This window comes from Octodon degus, unplaced genomic scaffold (assembly GCF_000260255.1).
Source record: "Octodon degus isolate 3935 unplaced genomic scaffold, OctDeg1.0 scaffold00082, whole genome shotgun sequence".
In the NCBI taxonomy this organism is placed as follows: domain Eukaryota; kingdom Metazoa; phylum Chordata; class Mammalia; order Rodentia; family Octodontidae; genus Octodon; species Octodon degus.
In genome coordinates this window covers 12,264,918-12,287,685 of record NW_004524658.1, presented here as the reverse complement: position 1 = coordinate 12,287,685, position 22,768 = coordinate 12,264,918, and the positions used below count along the sequence as shown (strand labels likewise).

General features: G+C 39.6%; 1 protein-coding gene across 4 annotated transcripts in view; it reads right to left on the bottom strand.

The window, feature by feature from the left end:
* Fmnl2 (formin like 2) overlaps positions 1 to 22,768 on the bottom strand; it is a 335,200-nt gene that overhangs the window by 82,895 nt on the left and 229,537 nt on the right. For all 4 annotated transcript variants that reach the window (XM_023721414.1, XM_023721412.1, XM_023721413.1 and 1 more), the window contains exons 4-6: positions 19,945 to 20,021; positions 9,550 to 9,633; positions 6,279 to 6,431 (exon numbers count right to left, since the gene is read on the bottom strand). In XM_023721414.1, the coding sequence (XP_023577182.1) occupies positions 6,279 to 6,431; positions 9,550 to 9,633; positions 19,945 to 20,021 (314 nt within the window). The remainder of the gene's footprint in view (positions 1 to 6,278; positions 6,432 to 9,549; positions 9,634 to 19,944; positions 20,022 to 22,768) is intronic.

The window sequence follows — 22,768 nt, the reverse complement described above, 5'->3', positions numbered from 1 at the left end:
TGTCCTAGATAAATGTCAGTCTCCCTCTAGGACTCTCTTTTTTTTGTTGTTTTGTATTTTTTTTAATCTTATGTATTTAGTTCAAGGTCTTACTAAACAGCTTGTACTTGTAGTGATCCTCCTGTTTCAGCCTCCCCAGCACTGAGATTATAGGCACGGGCCACCATTCCCAGTTTTGGTGGCTGTCTTGGCATGGGGTTGGCATAACATGCTGTGCGTTTGGGTTCTTGCACTTGCCTAGGCAGGTGCGTCTTAGACCACTGAGCTATCTCTGAGGCATGAAGAATGTATTTTTTACTCTAGTCTCTATACTGCTACATCATTACTGTTGGTTATACTGATTGTCCTAGTTACTTTTTATTCGTTGCTGGGACAAATACCCGACACACAAAATGAAGGAAGGAAAGGTTTATTTAGCTCACAGTTACTGGAGGTTTCAGTCCATACTCAGCTGGGTCCAACGCAGAGCAGCACATAGCAGCGGGCAACTTTTCATGGCGGTGGCAAAGAGCAAGAGCGCAATGGAGGGGTAGCAGCAGCTCAAGCAGCTAGCTTCTCTTCCCACCTTACATTGTAATGCAAATTACCTGCCCCAGGGTAGGGGAAGTACTCACACCTATGGGTACTTCCCAGTACTTACCCACCTATGGGTAATCCCAGCAGTACTAAAACCCGTAATCCCAGCCTTGGATCACACATAATCCCAGTGGATCATGAGTTAACACAAACTCTAGAAGTCCTCATCCCATGACTGCATGAGGCTTTGGGGGGACAACTAGACACAAACCATAACACTGATATATGGCATTTAACATTTAATATGGAATGCATGAGAACACACAAACATATGTAAAGTTTTTTCTCAAACTGTAGGCAAACAGCACATGTTCTCCCTAACATAAGGAATTTAAAAAGGTAACATGAAAATAGCAAAGAGGCTCTTATTAGACAAGAAGGGAATAAGGGGAAGCAGGAAGAGGGTAAAGACGGGAGAGTGAGGGGATGGATATGATCAAAAACGCTCATTAAACCCAATACTTCATTAAATTCATAGGCACTTCATAATAGAAGAAAAAAGAAAGCAATACAACTATAAAGGTATTGTGAGGGTCAGCCATATAGCTCAGCAGACTAAAGCGCCTGCGACTGGGGTTCAATCCCTGGCATGCCATGCCAGCCCTGCCTCTGGGGTGCACCGAGAGGCAACTGAAACTGGGCATGGTGGCATGCACCTACAATCCCTGTGCTTGGGGGGGTGAAAACAGGAGGATCACTACAAGTCCGATCTGTGTAGTGAGACTCTGCAGGTCTTGTAGGAACAATACATTTTTTTAAAAAAGCTATTGTAGTATAGTAGAAAGAAGTCAGAAGGCTTTGGTTAGAAATCCTAGCTCCGTCATTTATTAGCTAGAACATAACTTCTCTGATATAATTTCCTCTTCTGTAAAATGAGGCTGAAAGTCCTTGACATTAGTTCTAAAACATCATAGAAACAAAAAGTTAAAAACTTGTGGGTAAAATACCCACTCGGCCCCCCTTCCTGTCCCTCTCTCAGGACAGGAGCTTTCTTTCTCTCAATAAATATATTCTGCTCATAACCTCAAAAAAAAAAAAAAAAAAAAAAAAAAGTTAAAAACTTTACTTGTAACCTTCAGCAGAAAGTCACTATTTCATTTATTGAAGTTCACTTTCAACATTTTCCCATTACTAGGTAAACTAAAGTTACAGAAGTACAAAACTTTTGTCCTGGTCTTCTCATTTATTTAGGAAACACCTTTTCACATCCCCATAAGACCTTATTTTCAAATAGTTACAGAATATTCCAGCACAGTGGTTAAGGTCTGTACTGGCTTATTGGGAGCCTAAGATAACTAGAAAAGGGGCACATTTTCTGAGGGGGACTGGCCTGAAGCTTTCCTGGACATGGTCTATGTGGAGAGAGGGCTTCGCAAACAGGGCTCGCCCTTACCCAAGGGATAGCTTACACAAGCACATGTGGACATGCTGATAAGCAAGGATACATACTGGAGGCAAAACAAAATTCTCCCTATGAATAAACAGGCAGAATAGTACCATGGGCAAGCTGGAGTTAAGCTACTTTATTTCACAGTCTACCTCCCTCACATACTGTTTGATCTCAGCTGAACTGCTCAATTCCCTACAACCAACTGTGGTAACCACCTCCAAGAGGCAATGTGAAGAATAAACCATACAAGGTTCTTACCACAGTCCCTAGCACAAACTGGCATTCAGAAAGTTTTTCTCCAAGTAAAAATTATATTAATGTTTTCTACATCTTTGTGCCAGTTAAAAAACATTTTAAAATTTTTTCCCATAAAAAACATCAGGAATGGGATTACTATGTTAAAATGTATTAACAAGGATCAAAATTTGAGCTCTTCATCTCCTCATATAAATCCACTGATTATATAGTTGGTAACTAAACTGTCAGATGATATTGCTGAAATGCCATTCCAGCGACAGTTCTAGGGAAAAACAGCAAAATATTGTTTAGGGAAGGTGTAGGAAAAAATAATAGCAGTGGTTAGTAATCAAAGGCAAACTTGATCTTGGTTTCTTCAACCCAGTGCTTAAGAGTCAGCCGGAATGACCTTCAAAAGGTTTTCCAGTTTTGTCATTTGTGATCCCCTCTCCACGCTATCATTTCCCACCTCCGTCGTTATCAAACAGCTTCTTCCTCTCTCCCAAACAGGCTTCATCTCTGACATCTTTTGCTTATCACATGCCCTGTGCTCCACCTGCAGCATACTCTCCTCATCCTGAGAACCAGATGTGGCTATTTCTGAAAGATCCACTTTAAATTGTCCCTTCCTATAAGTCCCTTCCATTTTCTTTAAAAACTCAGGGAACTTGCTATTGTCTATGTAATTGTAAGCATTAGTCTTGACATGCCATTAGGGCATCAACCTTGTTCTTACAAAAATTTTTAACTACTTTCTCTTGCACCCGAAATAACATAGCCTTGGTCCTCCCAGATTAAATATGCACATATATGCATACAGTGTATCACTGAAGTCCAATCTGTGGCTACACTGGCAGAAATTTATGTCAAGTAGAGGTAAAAGACAAGATAACCTTGGCTTCTCCTGCATCTGAAGATCCACATTCTTCCCTCTGGCCAAGCTGTCAAATGTGTGATAATTCAGAATACAGTATTTGATACAACTCATTATATATGACCAGTTATAAAATACTCAACAATTTCAGTCAAAAAGTATGAAAACAAAGACTAGACTGTGCTAAAATTAGGTTTTTACTTAAAAACCTATGTCTTAGAAGAGTTTTGATCCTTTTTCCTTTAATCAAATCTCATTTATAAATCATTTTTAGGATCCTGAAATCTCATCTCTTCTCCCAAGTTTAACCAATCGTTCTGCCAAATAATATTGTTATCTATATTAATACTGTACATACATTCATATCTGGATCTATTATTAATGTTAATACTGTATCTATATTAATATCTGGAGATTATTAGGAAGAGAGGACTAAACTGTCCATTGAGAGATACTAACTAATTAAGCAAAGCTACCAGAATAAATCATCTCTATAGAACATGAATATTCTTTTTCTCTTTAAAAAAAAATACAGTATTAATAAGAATGCAGTATACCCTACTGTGTTAAAGTCTTAAAGCAAGGAATCATAATATGATAACAGAGTGGATCAGTGGCTAAAAGACATTGGGCTTTAGGCCAGGACAGGGTGTAGGTGCCAAGTCACGTAGTTATCATATTATAACATGGAGAGCAGTCACAGACCCTGCCACCATGCACTTTCAGCTCTCTTGGGTGCCATTTGCACCCATGACTTACGAGATGTTCCGGTCTGAAGCCTCATCATCAGTGTGTAAACTGACGCTGCTCCAGAGGCCACAGGGAGAGAAGCAGCTCTGGTGGCATTGGAATTGAAGATACTCAGGCAGAGAAACCAATCTGGTAGTGGTGCAAGAGATGAACAGAACCAGAGTGAGAGGAGAAAGCAAGATGAAGAAAGACAAAGTAAGGAGGTAATCAGAAGTAGGATGGTGGGATGAAAAATAACAACAAAAAGCAAGCCGAAAAAGTAAAGGTAGTGTGGGGAGGAAAGGAAGAAAAAGGTGAAGAAGAGGAGGAAGAGAAAAAAATGTAAACAATCTTTGGGTATATGAAAAGCAACACGTACCATACGCCTTACATCTCACTGCTGTTTTTATAGGTACCAGATGCTATCCAATGACCAAATACAGAAATAGAACTAGGCACAAATCCATGAACTACAAATGTTGAACTATCATTGATACACACTGTTTAAAAACAAAAACAAAAGTCAAAGCTTCAAGTTACTAAGTGGAATAAAAACTGTCCTGTTGGCATTCTTCAGTTACTAAAAATCACGAAGTGATTTTAAAATACAGAACTATTAAAATACAGAACAGAAGAGTGAAATGTTAGTTTCTTAATGGGTCATTTCTGAGCAACCTGCCAGCATAAATTTATTTAGTTCCTGTTTCTCCCTTTCTATCACGTCTCCTTCCACATTTTCAGTCTGTTTTCCCCTGGAAAATAAATGTTCACAGCATCTACCTTGAGCCAATGTAAAGCACCCCAAGATCATTTTCGATGTCCCTGTACCAAGCCTCCCAGCCCCAGAGTCACATCCTTCCCTTGAGCCTGGGATAGTTCCCTGATCCTGCCACTTTACCAGAAATAGTAGGAGCACTGTGAAAGGACTTTCATAATTTTTACAAGGTGAATTTTAATCAGAGAAATGAGTACTTCTTAGGTAATAGCTGGCTGATGATATGATACTTTCTAACTAAGGGATGACAGAAAACCAAACTAAAATATACTTTGTAAACTAAACTCCTTATACAGTTATTGACTGAACTGGTGGTGAGAATTTCTATTTGAGTACACTTCTACAGAAGTTGGAGAAACAGGTCTTTGTCAATTTCCACACATTCCTCTGCCCACCTGTGAAGCTCATATAGCCCTTGATTCCTCCAAAATGCCAGGAGATAGGCTGAAATACTTTTCCTTATTATTTTAGAATCGATTAATTCTAAATGTATTCATATTTTTAGCATTTTGCAACAAGGAAAATCTGAATGGTTTGTTGGAAACAAACATCAGACACTTCAGCAGAAATGAACTTCATTATACAGAATTTTTTTAACTCACCATGACCAAACCCAAGTCAAAGAGACAAAAGACAAGCAAATCTGAATGTTGTGAAACCCTAATATTTACTAACAACTCTAGTACAATAACCCCAAATCCATGATTATTTCAAGAACAACAAAAATGTCCTTTTGCCAGATCATGTCTTAAAATACTTGAGATAAAATTTTCAAGCTACAGAGACTAAGCAATCTATGACAATGAAGTTCTTATGACTATTAAGACTCTGTATTAAATTTGTAGACCACAGAAAGCTTTATGAACTTGATCTAGATATCTCTAACCTGACTGGCAGAAGAGCTGCCTCATTTACTAATGTACTGCTAACTCCACATGTAGTGTCTCACAGGCTAGAGAAGCTCAAAACTATTTGCAATTCATGACTAGTCATGGGTATGAGTGAATGAACAATCCCAGCAATGTTATAGCCCACACTGTTATCAGAGATAAGCACCAATCTTCCCTTAGCTTTAGTGGTACTTCAGCCAAGAAATATTTAACAGGGAAACCCTAGGAGGAAATTTAAGGGTGACATCTGAAGCACATCTAACCAAAGAAAGCTGTGATTAAAGGTATTACATTATTTAACAACAACAAAAATTGCACTCCAGCATTCTGCACCTATGATACAGAAGACTTCCCCTAGAACATGCACATGAGCGCTGGGTGGAGGAAAGCAAGGCAGTAGAAAGGCATGAAGAGCAAAAAGCAAAGAGGCTATTCAGATGCTCACAGCTCAAAGTGCTGCCTCTGCTGCAAACAATACCTACATCACAAAGGCCAGCACTGACTGGATTTCAGACATTTATCTCCTACTTCTACTCTATTAGAGATAATTCTGCTAATCCTTTGGTAGAAATGTCTCACCTTCTGTGTTGTTTCAGAGCATGGTGTTTCCAAAAAGCTACTTGAAACTATATAGAGTACTGACCAATGGGAGAACCCATGAACTCTGAAAGTAACCTCCACTTACATCATTGGAAACGAAAATGCTATGCAGCAAGATGCACTGATAGTCCACCCAGAATCAGCAGAAGGGGACCCACCTATCCTAGCACATCCTACTGCAGATTCCTTCTGATTAAAGGCACTTACCGCAATGCGGAGTGTCTTCCCGAGCGGGACACGCTGTTGCCCACAGGTGAGGGCAGGTTGCTCCCTCTGTGCAGGTCCTCGATGGACCTGCTCCAGGGCTTTGATTTGTCCACTGAACTCTCCACAGTACTTTCCACACTTTCAAAGTCAAAACTACAACAAAAGAAGAATGCTGCTGAAAACTTAAAAAATTCACGTTTACATACACATGCAGATATACACAACTTGTGTCCCTGGGAAGTCTCTGCAAGGAAAAGTAAAAAGGATATTAAAAGAATTTCTACAGACTCATTGTTAGCTGCAACAATGCAAGAATGACAAACACTAGGCCTTACAACACAATCATGCAGCAATGAATAGCAAAGCTTAGTGATGTAAATTTTATATTTTACTATAAGGCTTTCTAGCTTTCTAACTATAACTGCTCTGGTAGAAGGTGGAAAATGATCACAACAGCTGTCTTGATTTTGCATTAACAAGTCAATATGTTAGGTTTATACTAATGTATTCCTACCCATCAATTTTCACTGAGTATTTTCTCCTAGTGTGTTGGCAAGTATACTTTTCCAACCATATGTGATACATTACTAGCGAAGTTAAGGATTTGCTTTGATTTTGGAATCTCTTCCCAATGTGGTGCTCTTTAAAGTAAGACTGTTGTTTCTCTGACATTTTTTGAGGTTATTACTCATGTTAACCATGTTAGAATAAACGGCAAGCTAAGTTGCTCACTCTTCTATAGTTCTAGGAGCAACAATTTTAAACAGATCAGCCTTTGTGCTCCATGCATTTTTCCTCTCACAGAAAATAGTAACACTGTTTCTTGGAAGAAAAAAAAAAAATTATTCATTGTTTTTACACACAGTTCTACTACATAACACTGAACGAACTGTAGGACAAACAGAAGACAACTAAAATCAATATCCTCAGGAAGATTTTAGAAGATCCTTCAGAAGAAAAAAAAATTAGGAAAAAAAATTTTTTTTAAATTTTAGTACAAGGTCTACAGGGTCTCACTACGTAGATCAGACTTGCAGTGATCCGCCTGTTTTCAGCCTCCCAAGAGCTGGGATTACAGGCAGGCACCATGCCAGTCTCAATCACCATCTCAGTGTGCCCCAGAGACAGGGGTGGGGCCTGCACCACAAGTAGAGGATTGAACCCTGGGCCCTGTGTCTGCCTAAGCACGTGCTTTAATCCACTAAGCTGTTTGGCCAGCCCTAGATATTATTTTTTAATGAAAGTATGATGCCAAAATGAAATGTCATTGGAGCAGTTATCAGAAAACTCCTATGACACTGGCCACTTATTAAAGCCTAATCAGAGGGCCAGGAGATGGCTCAGTAGAATAAACACTTCCCTGGCAAGTGAAAGGGCCTGAGTTCAATCCCCAGTTCTAAAAAAAAAAAAAAAGCAAGCCTAATCAGTTACTGCTGTATATATCCAGCACAGGTTTGTTGTATCCGTGGGTGTATGGGGTAATCTAAGACAAGCTGTGTACTGAAAACAGAATCAAGAATGAAGGAGGCTATGTCCGTGGAGCATCCCAAGATCACTCATGGCATCCACATGCTCTCTGCGCAGGCCCCATGTTCAGCTGTTTAGGGCAAACACATTCCTCTCTGCTCACCCCCACTCTCACACAGCAGAAAAAGAAAAGGCACATCTTAGGGAATCCTGTACTTCACAGAACCACATTCCACAGGCTGGGAATTCTTAGGTGACACAGAATAGCAAAAAAAATCCACAGCTCACTATTTTCAAGATAAAAGATAAATTATGTATTTATATGTAATGTGTTATCTAATTAAAGCAAAATTAAAAACTAAGAAGCAAAATCTTCAAGCTCATGCCAAAATAAACACAATAAACCTAGGCCACGAGCTTAAGAAACAAGAACCCTGGATTCTGACCCTTCGTTGGCTACCATCTTATACGGTACAGTACAAGAATGCTGACATGGCACCACAAGGTGTTCCCCGACTCTGTGTGAGGGTACAACTGGGAAATCCTGGTCACAAGTTCAATTATCATGCAGGTAAAGGATTCACCATAGCAACTACAGAACATATAGCATGCTGTTCTCCAGTAATCCTGGTTTTTCTTCGTTTTCCTCTCCATCCTAGAAATAATATTCTTAGGACTTTAAAATATGTGGTGAGGAATGTTACGTGTTTTATCATATAACATGAAGCACAGAAGAGCTGATATGGTTTTCACGTAATGGTGATAAGTGAAGTTTGAAAGAACAGGCCATAAAAAGGAGATTATATTTCAGAATACAACTTCTTAGGAAGATGATTTTTTAAGTTTATTCCATTTAATACTTGATAAGTATGAAAACAGAAGCACAGCAAGCCAGTTTCCATTAACAGCTTAGTTTTTGCATCTATATGATAAAATAATTATGGTTTGCTCCTCACAAATTCTCAGGGGCATGATGGGGATTTTAAGATTATACCTGGTTAGGTCTTCAGACTATTTTGAAGTTAAGCAGCATAAAAATCAAGTTACAGCATTTATAGGATGAAAGAGGGAAAACACCATGTGGGCTATAACATCTTTGAGTCACACTACAACCACAGCATCACTGCCTAAATCTGTGAAGAAGAGGCAGCATCTGTGTGGAGTGGAACATCTTTTGATTAACAGAGAAAATGCAAAGGAGAAAACCATGTTCAAATGTACACATTCCAGCCCTGCTCTAAACCATTCCAGAAGCCAAGAAGGTAGGAGAGACTGACGAAGTGACAGAAACAAGTTAAATATGTAGGGCTTTCCCTGGTTCTGCTCCCATACTGTCCCACCCACAGTTTGTAGACAGGATATTATAACAATGCAAATACATGTGAAATAAAAAGGTAAAGTCTCTGTTTGCCTCTTCATGCCAGTGTCCATTTCTGCAGTCATTTTCTACACACCTACTAGCATATGCACACATAACAGTAGAGATTGAACCCAAGGCCTTGCCTGTGTTAAGCAAGCACTCTTATCAGTGAGAGCTACACACACTAGCTACATTCTTTTGAAGTAAAAGAATAGGGCGTAGGGTGCAGTTCAATAGAACTAAAAATAAGAACCCTGCTAAGGGTAACTTTTACTCACCTGCTTTACTCCTACTTAAAGGCATTTCAACTAACAATTAAGTGTCTTAAGTTAGATAAATAGAAACTAACCTCCTTAAACCCTTCCATATCCTCTTGACGCAATGTATAATTTTATCACTAAGACCACAAGAAATTTAAATGCAGACAACCAGAATTTTACTTACGTTACTGCATACTGTGCAAATGACAGATACTCTACTAGAACATCAAGGCCTTTGTTTTCTTCATTCAAAAACTCTCTGACCCATCTGTTGGAAAAAACAAAAATTGAGGCACTTCATCAAATGATCTCATACAGAAAAGACATAGTGGAAAGTTTTGTTTTTTCCCTCAGAAAAATCCAGTGCCTGAAAGGAAACACAAAGGAAGGCCTAGACTACTTCACATTAAGTAGAGCTTGAGGAGATGATAGGAAAACCACAACACATCAGTGTGAAAGGAGTTACCAGTGCGCTTGTGCCACCCTCTACTGTTTGGGAGACCTAAAATAATCTATAAAATACCTCCTAGAAGAGAAAACTTGCTAAATGTAATCTTTCCACCCCCACTCTTTCACAGCCTGCTGGCTGAAGAAGCCAAGATTGCACAAGGATGAGGCGGACCCAGGGGCATGACGCTGTGACCACTGAAATCCAGACATGTCTTCAAATCCACATTTAACTCCTTGGCACACTAAGCTGAAGAAACCACTAAATCAGCCAATGAGAGGCCCGTGTTTATGGGCTCCTGGAAACTCAACAGATTTGCATAATTTCTCCATGAATGTTAAAATCTCGTAAAGGGCTGCAAATACTGCAGATCAAGGACATGAAAAATATTTGCTACAAGATTCATTTTAAAATAGTATTACAAAAAAAAATAAAATATTACATCTGAATGGTGCTTAATAGTTTGCTTTGATGTTTATATATTATTATATGATTTTCATAACAACTCTGGTGGTCAAACAGTATCTTTACACAGGTACTAAATATCCCATACATTTCCTCCAATGCATTCATCTTCAATGAATGAGTGGTACCTAAATAAAACTTCAAGGGAAACTCCAACAAGTAATAAGTAAAAGATCAGCTACTACAACGTGAGGCACAAGTGCCAGTAGCATTCTAAATTGGGTACTTTCCTCCCTAAACACCATGTAAAGAAGGCTGAGCAGTTACGGACAGACAGCTACTAGGGAAGCCTATCTTGCCTACTATTAAAACAGCACCAAGGACAATCCTCCCATGTGACCCAAACAAGACAAGCCCCTTAAGATTTTGTCTTAAAGGATGAAAAGATTAGGGCAATTCAGGATGTCCACTGTTTTCTTCTTTGTTTTTTGTTTTTGCACAGGTCGGGTTCATTTCATCTTCAAGCTCATAATTTCTCCCAGTTCCATCATCTCCAAGATGTAAACTCTGGTCCGCAGGTACTGCCAGGAGGCAACAAATTGGAAAACAAGTAGCTTAATTTGTATTTCCCCTCAAATGCCTCAGCCAGACTACCACAGAACAGACACACTTAATGCAGCTGGCTGTACACACACAACCTTTAAGAGAAATGTAGAGTAGACACATTGGCGAAGAAAACACCATGTTTAGGTCTAAAGTGGCCTTGTTATGAAACCTAAACACAATGAACAGGGCTGCCAGCTGATAAAGCTAAAGTTTCCAAAACAGCCACTTGCATGATCTCACAGCATCCACTTTTAGATACTTTAAATAATTCCTATACTGCTAGGTCTTAGAGACACTAAACATTCTTACATTTCAAAATAGTAAAAGTCATATTTAAAAAAAAAAAAAGGCATATTTTTATTATTGGCAAGAGACTTTGGAGAAGCTGCAGCTCTCCACTGACATCAAATGACTAGTTGTTCAGACTCAGTCACCTGAGCTTCTCTGAGGTCTTCCCATTTCTGACCAAACACATTAAGCTGGCCTACGGTAAACGGTATTAACCCAGTGTTGTAGGCAGCCGAGTTAGATAGAAATATTATAGGCAGTTAGACAGGGTCAGGTTCTCAAGGAGACAAGATGGAAGACCAGGTGACTTTGCAACTTGGAAGAGACAGATACTCCCATATGGGCCACACCTGAAGACCAAGACAAAAAGAGGAAGCACAGCTACATACTTCCCTAAGGATGGGCATTACTGATTGATATCCTAAATAGTATCAATCAACTTGAAAAAGCCCAAATGAGTCACTAGCCCAACCCTCAACAGGAAGAGACACTGTCCATATTCATGCCCACTTGCTATGTGACTTGCTTCCCCATTTGGTACCAGATTTAATCAATTTATCTGAGCAATGGTGCTTGTAATCTCATTGGTTGACCATAGTTTTGTCCCACCTCATGCCCACCTAAGCACGTTCCCGTGTCTTCTCCACCACCTTAGACCTGCCTCACCACATGGCTTTCCTCTATAAAAGTCCCTGGAAGAGACAACTTGGGGGGGGGGGGATAACCCACTTGGACACCCCTCCTGTCCCTCTCTCGGACAGGAACTTTCTTTCCCTCAATAAATATATTCTGCTCATAACCTCCGTTTGTTCCTAAAATTCATTCTTCAATTTTAGAGAACACGAACTCCTACAGATGAGGTCCAGAGATCGTTTTTTTCCCTATGTCATTTGGAGGTTCACTCCATCATTTGGAGGTCACCCACCGGAGATCAGTTTTTTCTCTGTATCACTAGTACAAAAATACTAACAAAGGTTTAGAAGTTTCAGGGCAGTCTCAGTTTCACATCTTCTATCTCATCTGCTCACAAACTCAAAAATAGAGAAAAGCATCCACGGAAGCTCCTTCTAAGTGATTCTTCAGACCTGCCTAACAAGAACACAGATTCTCCAAGGTCATCTCAACCTCCAGCACAACTCCATCTGACTTAAGAGGTTCTGTCACAAAATAGATAAAAAATGGTGACCCAGACAAGAAAATGCAAAAATATAAATAAATAGGAAATAGCCAAGTATAGTCAGAGCTATTTGGAGGGTGGGGCCCACAAAATACTATCTACGTATTTTGATGCAGGGATAGAGTTTAACTGGTTTCTTTATCTTTACTTTAGTATCTTCTTGGATGCCTCCCTTTCTACTTGCTGATTTTGAATGTCTTCAGGACAATTTCCATGTGAAAGGCAGGAGACTACTGCCTATGGCATAAGCAGCCAGCTAGAGAGTAAATGCCCTACCTACCTCTATTTCAACTTCATGGAAAAACATACGACTCTGAGCTACATGATCCTCTATGTACTTTTGATGTTGCCCTGACACCACTATGTGATTTAAAAAAAAAAAAAAAAAAGATATAGGGCTGGCAAGATAGCTCAGCAAACTAAGCTCCTGCTTAGGCAAGCACAGGGAACAGGACTCAAAACCTAACACACATGCCGTGCAGGCCCTGCTCCCAGGTGTGCTGAGCCAGCCACCAAATCTGAGCATGGTGGCACACTCCTGTAAATCCCAGCGCTGGGGAGGCTGAAAACAGGAGGATCACTACCAGTCTGAGCTATGTAGTGAGACCCTGTACCAAATACATAAATAAATTAAAAATTTTTTAAAGGAGATGATATAATCATTCAGGATTGACTGCTGCCTTCATTAATGTCAGCTTAGCAAAGACATTTCAGCAGGAAGAGTACAGATCCTAAGAGAAAAGCAGCCCTGTCCTGTCCTCCCAGGCCTGCTCCTTCCTTCTCTGCTTAGGACATTCTCTATGGAAGAGAAGAAATGAGAACGCCCATCTGCATGAATTGAAGAGTAGAGAAAGAAACAGGCAAAGACAAAAACAGCAACTTCAAATGCAGAATCTCAATTCTAAAGGCATTAAAAGAATATGAATTCTTTATTTTGCAGATTTATGTATTTGATCACAATGACTATCATATCTCATGTTCTTACACTAAGCTATTTATCTCTGTGTATGTTATGCACCCTTTTTTCTCTGTATTTAGGGAAGGATCTACAGGGTGTTCAGGGTCTCACTACTAAATCAGACTCCTAGTGATCCACCTATTTACAGCCTCTCAAGAGTTGGGATGACAGGCACACACCTCCACGCCCAGTCTCAATCACAGTCTGAGCATGCCCCAGGGGTGGGGCCAGCACAGCAGGCCCAGGAATTGAGCCTGCTTGCAAGTGCTTTAATCTGCTGAGCTATTTGGTCAGCCCTTAAATACTTGAATATGTTGCCCCTAGGCAAATGGTTTCAAATTGGGTGATTATAAATTTTGGAAAGTAGAACTATTTTCTGACTGACAGCCCACACTACTTCCTGAGTGCCTCAGATTCATGTGTAATTACCATACATTGTAAATTTGAATTTAGGAAAAGTCCAAATCAGACGCTTAGAAGCTGGAAGACAGTGATAATGAAAAGTACCGCTGAGGAAAAAACTGGATTCAAACAAAGGACGCACACATTCACTGCTAAATTGTCCACTGCTCAAAGCTTTGCTTCAAAGGTTTCTTCTCACTACCTCCCCAAATCTTAGGATCTTGACGTCCTCATGGAAAATTAAGTCTTTAATTAAATCTTTGCAAGATTAAGCAAAACAGCCAAAAGATATACAAGAAAAGGGAGCAAAAAGAAAGTGAATTCCTTTGCAGGTCTCCATTAGAGAGACCCTATGGACACAGGAAATGAACTTGCTGAAAAATCATGGCAAATAAGAAAAAGGCAAGCATCACCCAAATTTGACACTAGACAGGAAATCTGTTGCAACTGTTGCAAACTGATCCTCCAAGTGCACTCCACTTATCATTAATGGTCCCTGAAATCCTCTCAAGGCATCTGTGAGGATAAAATTATTTTCATAAAAAAATATTAAGATGTACTATTTTTACTGTCAACTCTAACATTCACAGTGTGAAAAGTAAAATTTAAAAAGTGGGCAAAACTGCTGCCACCAAAAAAACCCACCTATTTACTGCACTGTTTACCCCCAATCAGAGAAAGGATTTAAAAAACAAAACAAAAAAAGCCAGACTCAAGGACACCCTTTAAAAAAGCAATAAAAATTGATTTATTAAAACCTGATTTGAGGGCCAGGGAGATAGCTCAGCAGAATAAATGCTTGCCTGGCAAGCACAAGGCCCTGAGTTCAACCCCCGGTAGCACAAAAATAAATAAATCCTGATTTGAGTGCATACCTTCTTAATTTTCTGTGTAACAAAATAAGATGCTTACATAAAACACTTCTGCTGCACACATAGGTATCAAGGTTACTCCGAGGAAAAACATTCGGGCAATTGTTCAGCTCCTCACTCTGTGTTACTAAGGACTGAACCCAAGGTCTTCATGGCAAGCTACATCCCAGCTCTTCTCTATTTTACTGTTCATGCAGGTTCAATCTTGCTGTCCTCCTGCCTCAGTCTCCCAGAGTACTGGGGTTATGGACAGGAGACACCACATCCAGCTCACCTTTCAATTTACTTTGTTAGTAAAAATGACTAGCAAACTGTGTCATTCTGTACGGGATATCTGGAAGATATTGATAATAAAGGTACTGAGCCTGTCATTTCCAGGAAAATAACAGATGATATTTGTCAAGTATAACAAAAGTTGAGCACTGAAGCAAAAATAAGAATTCTGGGAAACCTGTATGCGCCCCCAATACGATGGCTTCCCAATACTTAAAAGTATGCTCTGATGAGACTGATGAGTTAACCAATGTAAATTTTTCTTTTTATTATCATAGAATGACATGTTTGAACATCTGAAGAGCAGAATAATCTCACTGCAACAATGCCTTCTAAATGATTAATGCATGAGATTGACAAATCATTTTACAAGATCTATAGGTAACAATACATTTATCTATTCATATGCATTCAAAGCAAAGACAACACAATGGACTTTTTTGCATTCCTTTTTTAAAAAAAATTATTAGTACATATTTGCCAAACATAATAATTACATTCAACACAGGGAATAGTAGCACTAAGAATATGTTTAAATTCTTTTTTAAGTATTTCCTCTCCTCTTCCTTCAACCCTTTTTCCTCTCTCCATTTATAAAAGCTTTGTTTTTGTTTTTCCTTCCATTCTCATTTCTTTAATCCCTTTCCATTCCTGCCCTTCCCCCACCCCCTCCCTTGTTCCCTTCCCACCTACAATGGGTTTTAATACACTAGAGCACAGAAAGTTCACTGCTATGTGCTGAGGTTTACATCGAAATATCCCCCAATCTCGCATGTCGAGGGGTCCATTCTCCCCGCAGCAGCATTCAGAGGTACAACTAGAAAGGTGTGTGCATCTCAAGGGCACCGACCTCACTGGTGGATTGAGGCACTGATTAGTTCACAGCCAAATGGGCATAGTAGAAGGAAGTAGGTCACTCAGGGCACGCCACTGAGGGCACATCCCGTCCCCAGTCCCTTCCTTTCTCTCTGCCTCTTCGCTTCTCTTTCTGCTTCCTGACATTTCTGCCTTGAAGCCAGCTGACCACAGGCAAAAACCTGTAAAACCAAAAACCAAAACAGACTTTTCCTCCTTTGAACTGCATGTCAGGTACTTCGTCCCACCAATGACAAACTGACAAATGAAGTTCAGTTTCAGAACCCACATTACGGTCACCTTGAGAAAATAACTACCACTTGCTGGACTTTGGTTACACTATTCAAGAAAAATTCACAATTATCCAAAAAAGCCATTTAAAAATTCTTCCTTTGTCTAAGCATGTACATCTTAAAGGCCAAGTTTTCTTCATATACATCAAGAAAAAAAAAAACATGCTGTATCAACAAATTAAATGTAGACACAGATAAGAGAATCCAGCTGACTTCTATTCACCAGACTCTAAAGCGATCTGCCAAAGTTTTTTTTAAAAAGCCACTCTCACCAATCATTTTATTTTAGAAAAATTATACTTTATGAAACAATATATTAAAGTATTTATATTTATATAAATTAAATGTTATTACATACTGTCCTATTAAATGAAATTTTAATTTCTAATGTCACAGATACAACCAACATAAAAAAGCTTACTGATATTAAATATATATAGTCCATATTAAAAATAAACAATAGAAAGGAGTCCTGACACTAAAAACCTTGAGACACAGTGGTTTCAATAATGAGGCTTTCTAGTTGGCATATCTAAGTTCAAATATCAGCATTTCTAAGTCAGGTAAGACATTTAGTAGGCAACCTTCAGTATTCTCACCAGGTAATGAATGAATCACAGGGCAGCCAGATAGACTCACACATCATATATACTATATACATCTAAAAGCAGCCTTGGTCACACTCCAGCATTTCATTTCATCTGTGGCCTGGTCTAGCAGGCACCAATTCCCACAAGGGCTGGCAGTCCAGAAGAAAGATGCTTGCGAAGTAGTTTCTTGGCTTCTTTTGTGCAAGCCTCTTCCCTCCTCATCAAGCTGTCTCAGTCCTCTCGCAACTGCATCCCTATTCTTTCTACTTCCCATAAGATAAAGTGAAAGAAGCACCTTTCAGAACTTCTGTGACCTTGTGCGCGGGATGAAAAGTAATTTTCCATCATTATAGGCAGTTTTACTAAAATAAATTACCTGCCAGACAGATCACTTATACCTCAGTTCCAGAGAATGAGGCCAGTAAATCTACCCAGCTCACCCTTTTCGGACACTTGAGTCCTCACCCTGACATCCAAAGCATCATGACAGCTGCCCACTCACACGCCCCTTGGTGCACTAGAACAGCACCTGGCTCATTTCAAGGGTATTTCAAGTAATTTCAGGAGCTTAGATAAGTCATAATCCAATTCCTCTCTATTGTTATTGTTCCTAAGAGTGAATGAATGGAATTACTTCTAGCCCAAGTCTTATTTCAATCTGATTCAAAGAAAATTAATTTTCCTTCTTGGAAGACTGCTCCATTTATAGAGTTTTAGGCTTATATCGTAACTCAGAACAAACGCTTTGCTGGACAAAGCTACAGTTTAGAATGTTATCTCAGAGAAGCCAAATAACCTTGAAATGCAAGCATGTGCCAAGAATAATTTTTTTTTCGGGACAAGTAGATTTTTAAAGGTAATCCCTCCTTTTTATTTCTGGGAACCACAGTCTTCACAATGCCCTAGGTGTTAGGGTCATTTTAGATGAATAAAGTAATATTTCCTACATGAAAAAAAAAATATATATATATATATTAATTGTCAGTAGATTATTTGCCAAAAGCCTAACAGCAAACAACATCTACCATACACTGAGTAACTACGATGTATCAGATACTCAATTGGATCTTTTCTATAATTTTATTTAAACTTTACAGTGCTCCTAAGAGCTAAATATAATTACCTAATTTTATAAGGTGAGAAGCTAATTTAGGTCACATGTTAAGTGCTGAGAGCTTTTATAGCTTACAGAAGGTCAAACAACTAAAAGGAGCATAGCAAAAAATCCAACTCCAGCTTACCTTATACAGTAAAATAAAGTCTATAGATCTCTTATATAGCACCTTGCATTCCATAAATTTCCCATGGTACTGATTAGTTTTGCCCTTAAATAATTCTTCAGAGCATTTCCCAATTAAATGACATCAAGACAGTTAACACAACAAAGAACCCAGGGTTTAGGTTTATGGATAGGCAAGATAAAATCCCAGTGTGTGGTTATATTCCATTTAAGTTAATGCCAGTAATTGCTTGCATACACCAGACATGGCAACTCCACAAATTTTTCTACAGCTACAGCCAAAGCTTTCTCAGAGTGTCTCACATAAGTTGTGGGCACAGGAAAATTTTAGTTAGTGTAGATGAAAGAAATATAAGAATCTTTCGGCCTGTCTATAGAATCTTATACAACTCACCTCTCCAATTGCTTACAGACTGCACTGGCTTCAACCCAACAGGGCCTCTTCCACCCAGCCAACTCTGGATTGAAAATGATCATTTTGTTTTGGCATTTGATGGTCAATTTCACATTATTTCAGCAATGCTTAAAGAAAAGCTTTTTGACAATTTGTAGAAATCCTGGTTGAAATTCATCTCAACATTTTCAGTTAAAAAATACCAAGGCATGAGGTTGGGCCATACCAACTAGAATCTCATTTCTAATCCATAAACATAGGAAAATATTTCCATTTGCTAAGTTTGGATGTCCAACTACATTAAACTACCACCACTTGTACCCTCGACAGAAAAGCTTCAGTGCTTTTATCCAAGAGTTCTGATGGTCTTAATTCCTTTCAGAGAAACAGCTGCCAAGGTAAGCGATTCAGAAAAAAGTACAGAGCATTTGAGCCAAAGCACCTGGCTCTGTAGACCTTGTAGGACTTTCTCCTCAGCTCTGATATTTACCCTTTTCATTTGTAAAGTGAGGGACTAAGCAGTCCTCTATGTGTCTTCCAGTTCTGAAATTAAAATTACACGAATCATTTTTTTACAGGCCAATTTTTGTGGACAAAGGTGAGGACCACATCATTTTCTGAAGACTTGGTTCTCAAAGTGGCAAGCCCGCTAGCTTATTATTTAGGAAATGAACATTCTCACTCACGTGTTATTTTTTCTTTCTTGGACAATGTAGGGCAGTGGTACTGGGAATACACCAGGGTTTTGTGCACTCCTACCGCTGAGCCACTTCTGTGACGTGCCCAAAAGCTTACTCTTATTGTGCTGATTAACCATCTGAAAAGCTTATACCAGTCACAATCTGAAGCAAAAGTAAACTTTTATCTAAACTGTTAAATACCTATTTTACTCAGTGGAACTATTATATAATAGGCAGGTATAATTTCACATTTGACAGACATGCAAAAAAAAAAAGAAAAAACCACAGAACATTCTAAAAGTCTACAACAAGGTGTAAGGTCCTTTCATTGTAAACGCAAAAAGTCAAGATCTGAGAAATAACTTGCCCAATGTTGAATGGGCACTTTGTATATAATTAAAGCTATAAATCAAGACATCTGGTATCATTCTGCCTTTCAGATGAACCAACCATCTTATCTTAAAAGTACTAAATTATACCATCCCAGAATTGAGAAAGTAATAAACTTCACACTTTTCCAAGGCAAAGCACACATGTTGTCCAAGAAACCCTCAGAGCCGCTCAGCAGAGATTCCCTCAACATTACTTTCTCACTGTGGATTTACACTTCATAGCCCCAAGATTTTGAAATGCATGGAAGAGAGACTCAGAATATATCTGAGTGCAATGAGACAAGTCAGGTCATACTGAGCTATGTCCCCAGACCTTTTTATACTTTTTAATTTTAAGGTACTACTAAATTGCCTCAGATGAACTCAAACATGTGATCCTCCTGCCTCAGCCTCCCAGAGTGCAGGGATTACATGCATACGCTGTCATTCCTGACTAAATTGCATTTTTACCATATCCAGGGCAAAATATATATAGAGAGAACTACTATTATAAACATCCCAGACTGAGAACCATCTTTCCTGCTTCTACTGATTCTTGCATACTGAGCCACTCAACTACTAAATAAAGAAAAATATTCTGGCCATCTGCATCTCAGTCTTTTAACTTACAGTGACCAATAAGGAAGTTTGACTCTTGGATAAGATTCAGGTACTCTGGGAATTATCCAAAGTCCTTAGAATTAAGATATTAAAGGGGCATACTTACCCAATGTGATTTGTTCTTAAAGAAATTTCCAGTTCTCTTAGCACTTGTGTAGATTCTTGAACACGCCTTCTGAATTTCTATAAATTTAAGAACACATATTCTCACAAAACAAGTTTTAGCAACTGCTACAATTACAGCTCACCCACAGAAAATTTAATGCAATAAGAAAATATCTTCACTTCCAATGCAGGCTCCTCTGACTTTTCTTAACAATATAAATCTTTCTCATCATAGAAAGTAGATAATGAAAAAGGTCTAGAAAAAAAAAATACTTATTTCACACAGTATCTTGAGATTAAACAGATTAACTTTTCTACACCATATAGTCACCAACATACCTATGAGTTAAAGACCCCCAAGACCATTTTCAGTTTCAGTAATTCACCAGGAGGGCTCAACATGTGGCACTTCTCATGGTTACGACGTATTAGAGCAAAGGAACACAAAGTTAATCAGCCAAAAAAAAAGATGCATGGGATCAAGTGTGCAGAAATCCATGTGCAAGCTCCCATGAGTGCTCTCGGGCTAGAAGTCACAGATGACACAACACACATTAAGTTCACTAGGAACACAAAGTCTAGAGCTCTCACTGATGGTGACTCAGAGGCACTACCTCCCTTGCTGGTGACAAAATACCACATTCCAGAAGGGAAAAAAAAACAAAAAACAGGTACTCAGCATACACTATACAGTTTTCCAAAATGGTTTAGGCATAGTGAGTCATTCTTAGGGAATAATGGGAACCCTTTCAAAATACAGATGCCAACAAGGGCCAAACCTATCAGAGGCCTAAGGACAGTAATCTCAGGCCTGCTACAGGAATGCATTTCTGTGCAACTTAACACATTCCTAAGATTCACAGTTACTTCTGACCCTTAGGTCTTATGTGGGAAGTCCTTTCTGTGATGTATATACCCCACTATCACCCCAACACACAGTTCTTTTGCCTATCAAAATCCTACCTGCCCCTCCAGGACTCCCCTCTCTCTCACCCCTCCCCTGCCACAAGTGCAGTGGAAACAGCCAGAAGGTCCACACCACTGATAGTGGTTCCTATGACTTCAGAGACAGATGTCTGAGGACAAGGTCAGGGGTGGACATGGGGATTCCAGAATGGGGGGTAGCAAAAGCCGTGCCATGAGGAAACGGCAGGATGGTGGACTGGTAAGCAACCAAGAAAAAGCCTCTCAAATGTTGTTGTCCAGATGTTAGAACATAGCAGCAGGGGGAAGACAGGGAGCACAGTGAGTCTCCAGAGCCCAGGAAGGAACTGAGGCACAAGCTGAAGCTCACACACAGAATGAAGCAAGAAACTTCAACAAAGAAAAAGGAAGTACCCAGTAGCACCTTCTCCCTGAGATAGAAGGCACTCACAAGAGGCACAAGAAGAGATCCTGACCAGCAGACACAGGGCCAGTACCAGCGACTTCAAAGGCCTCCACAGAGAGGTTCAGCAGTGCAGGGAGTAGCAGACATGAAGGACAGCACTAGGGATGAGTGCTGAGGCTTAGGTCATCCTGCTACAGGGGACGACTTAGTTCCAAATTCAAGGTGGCTGCTGGCTCCCCACAGCAAATCCCGGCTGGGCTGAGGCCATGAAAGGTACACGGAGAGCTGCAGGATGCTAAAGGTCCTCTCACTGAGATTATTCATTACCCCGAATAAAAACCTGCTAGCTTGCTGGAATAAATCTATATGGATCTGGACTCTGTCTCCACATGTCTACCAGTGACAGCAGAGACAAACCTAGAAGTGGACTTTTTTAAAAATTCTCTCTCTCCCCCTCCCATTTTGTTTTGTTGCAGTATTGCTTTTGCTCTGATGGCTTCTTTTCAGTTTTGGTTCCTCCTCCCCTCTAAATTAACTGCTTGATCTTGCTTTTATATGAGTGTGAAAAGAGTGTTTAACCTGTTCAGGGTTGTGGTCCTGATCTGTTCTTTTCAGCTCTTCTCCTTCCCTCCAATTTTCTATACCAGCTTCCTAAAGTTAGCATGATCCCCTTTGTCCTCCAGCTCTACTTCTAATCTCTTCCTAGTTTTTCATTTCTGTATTTTTACAGAAGGGTGTACAGGGTATTCAGGGTCTCACTACTAGATCACACTCATAGTGATCCACCTGTTTACAGCCTCCCAAGAGCTGGGATTACAGGGACACACCACCACACCCAGTCTCAATGTCTCAGCAAGCCCCAGGGGCAGGGCCAGCACAGCAGGACTAGAGATTGAACACCTGGCCCCTGTGCCTGCTTGCAGGTGCTTTAATCCACTGAGCTATTTTGCTGGCCCTTCATTTCTGTTTTCTCTCTAATCCACTGTAAATTTTACCTCTGAAGGCAAAATTGACATACTAAGAACTTACATACTACATGCAGTTCTCTGGTTTGTTTTAGATTTCATTATATAACCACAAATCTAGTTCATACAGTTAAAGGTGGCAAATAAAGATTATTTCAGTCTAGGCTGTGTTTCACACTATTGTCTTTGATATTACTACAGTGAAAAGTGATGTAATTGTTCTAAATAGCTGTTCTTCCTAGTATCCCAGACTGAGATTGAGAAAGTATTATGGCACAGTGCCAAAGAACCTGTGCTCAGCCAAACACAACCACTTCTCATCCCCAGCAAAGTGAAGAGGTACAATCTTATAGGAGACTATAAAAGCAAAAACCAGCAACACCTGGAGGATAACTAAGAGAAGCAGTCATTCCCTAAGAGTTGTAAATATCAGCAATAAAACAACCTACCACAGGCAATTTGCAAACATCATCCCAGGAACTAGAGAGCAAGAGGGAGAGGGAGAAGGAGAGGGAGAGGGAGAGGGAGAG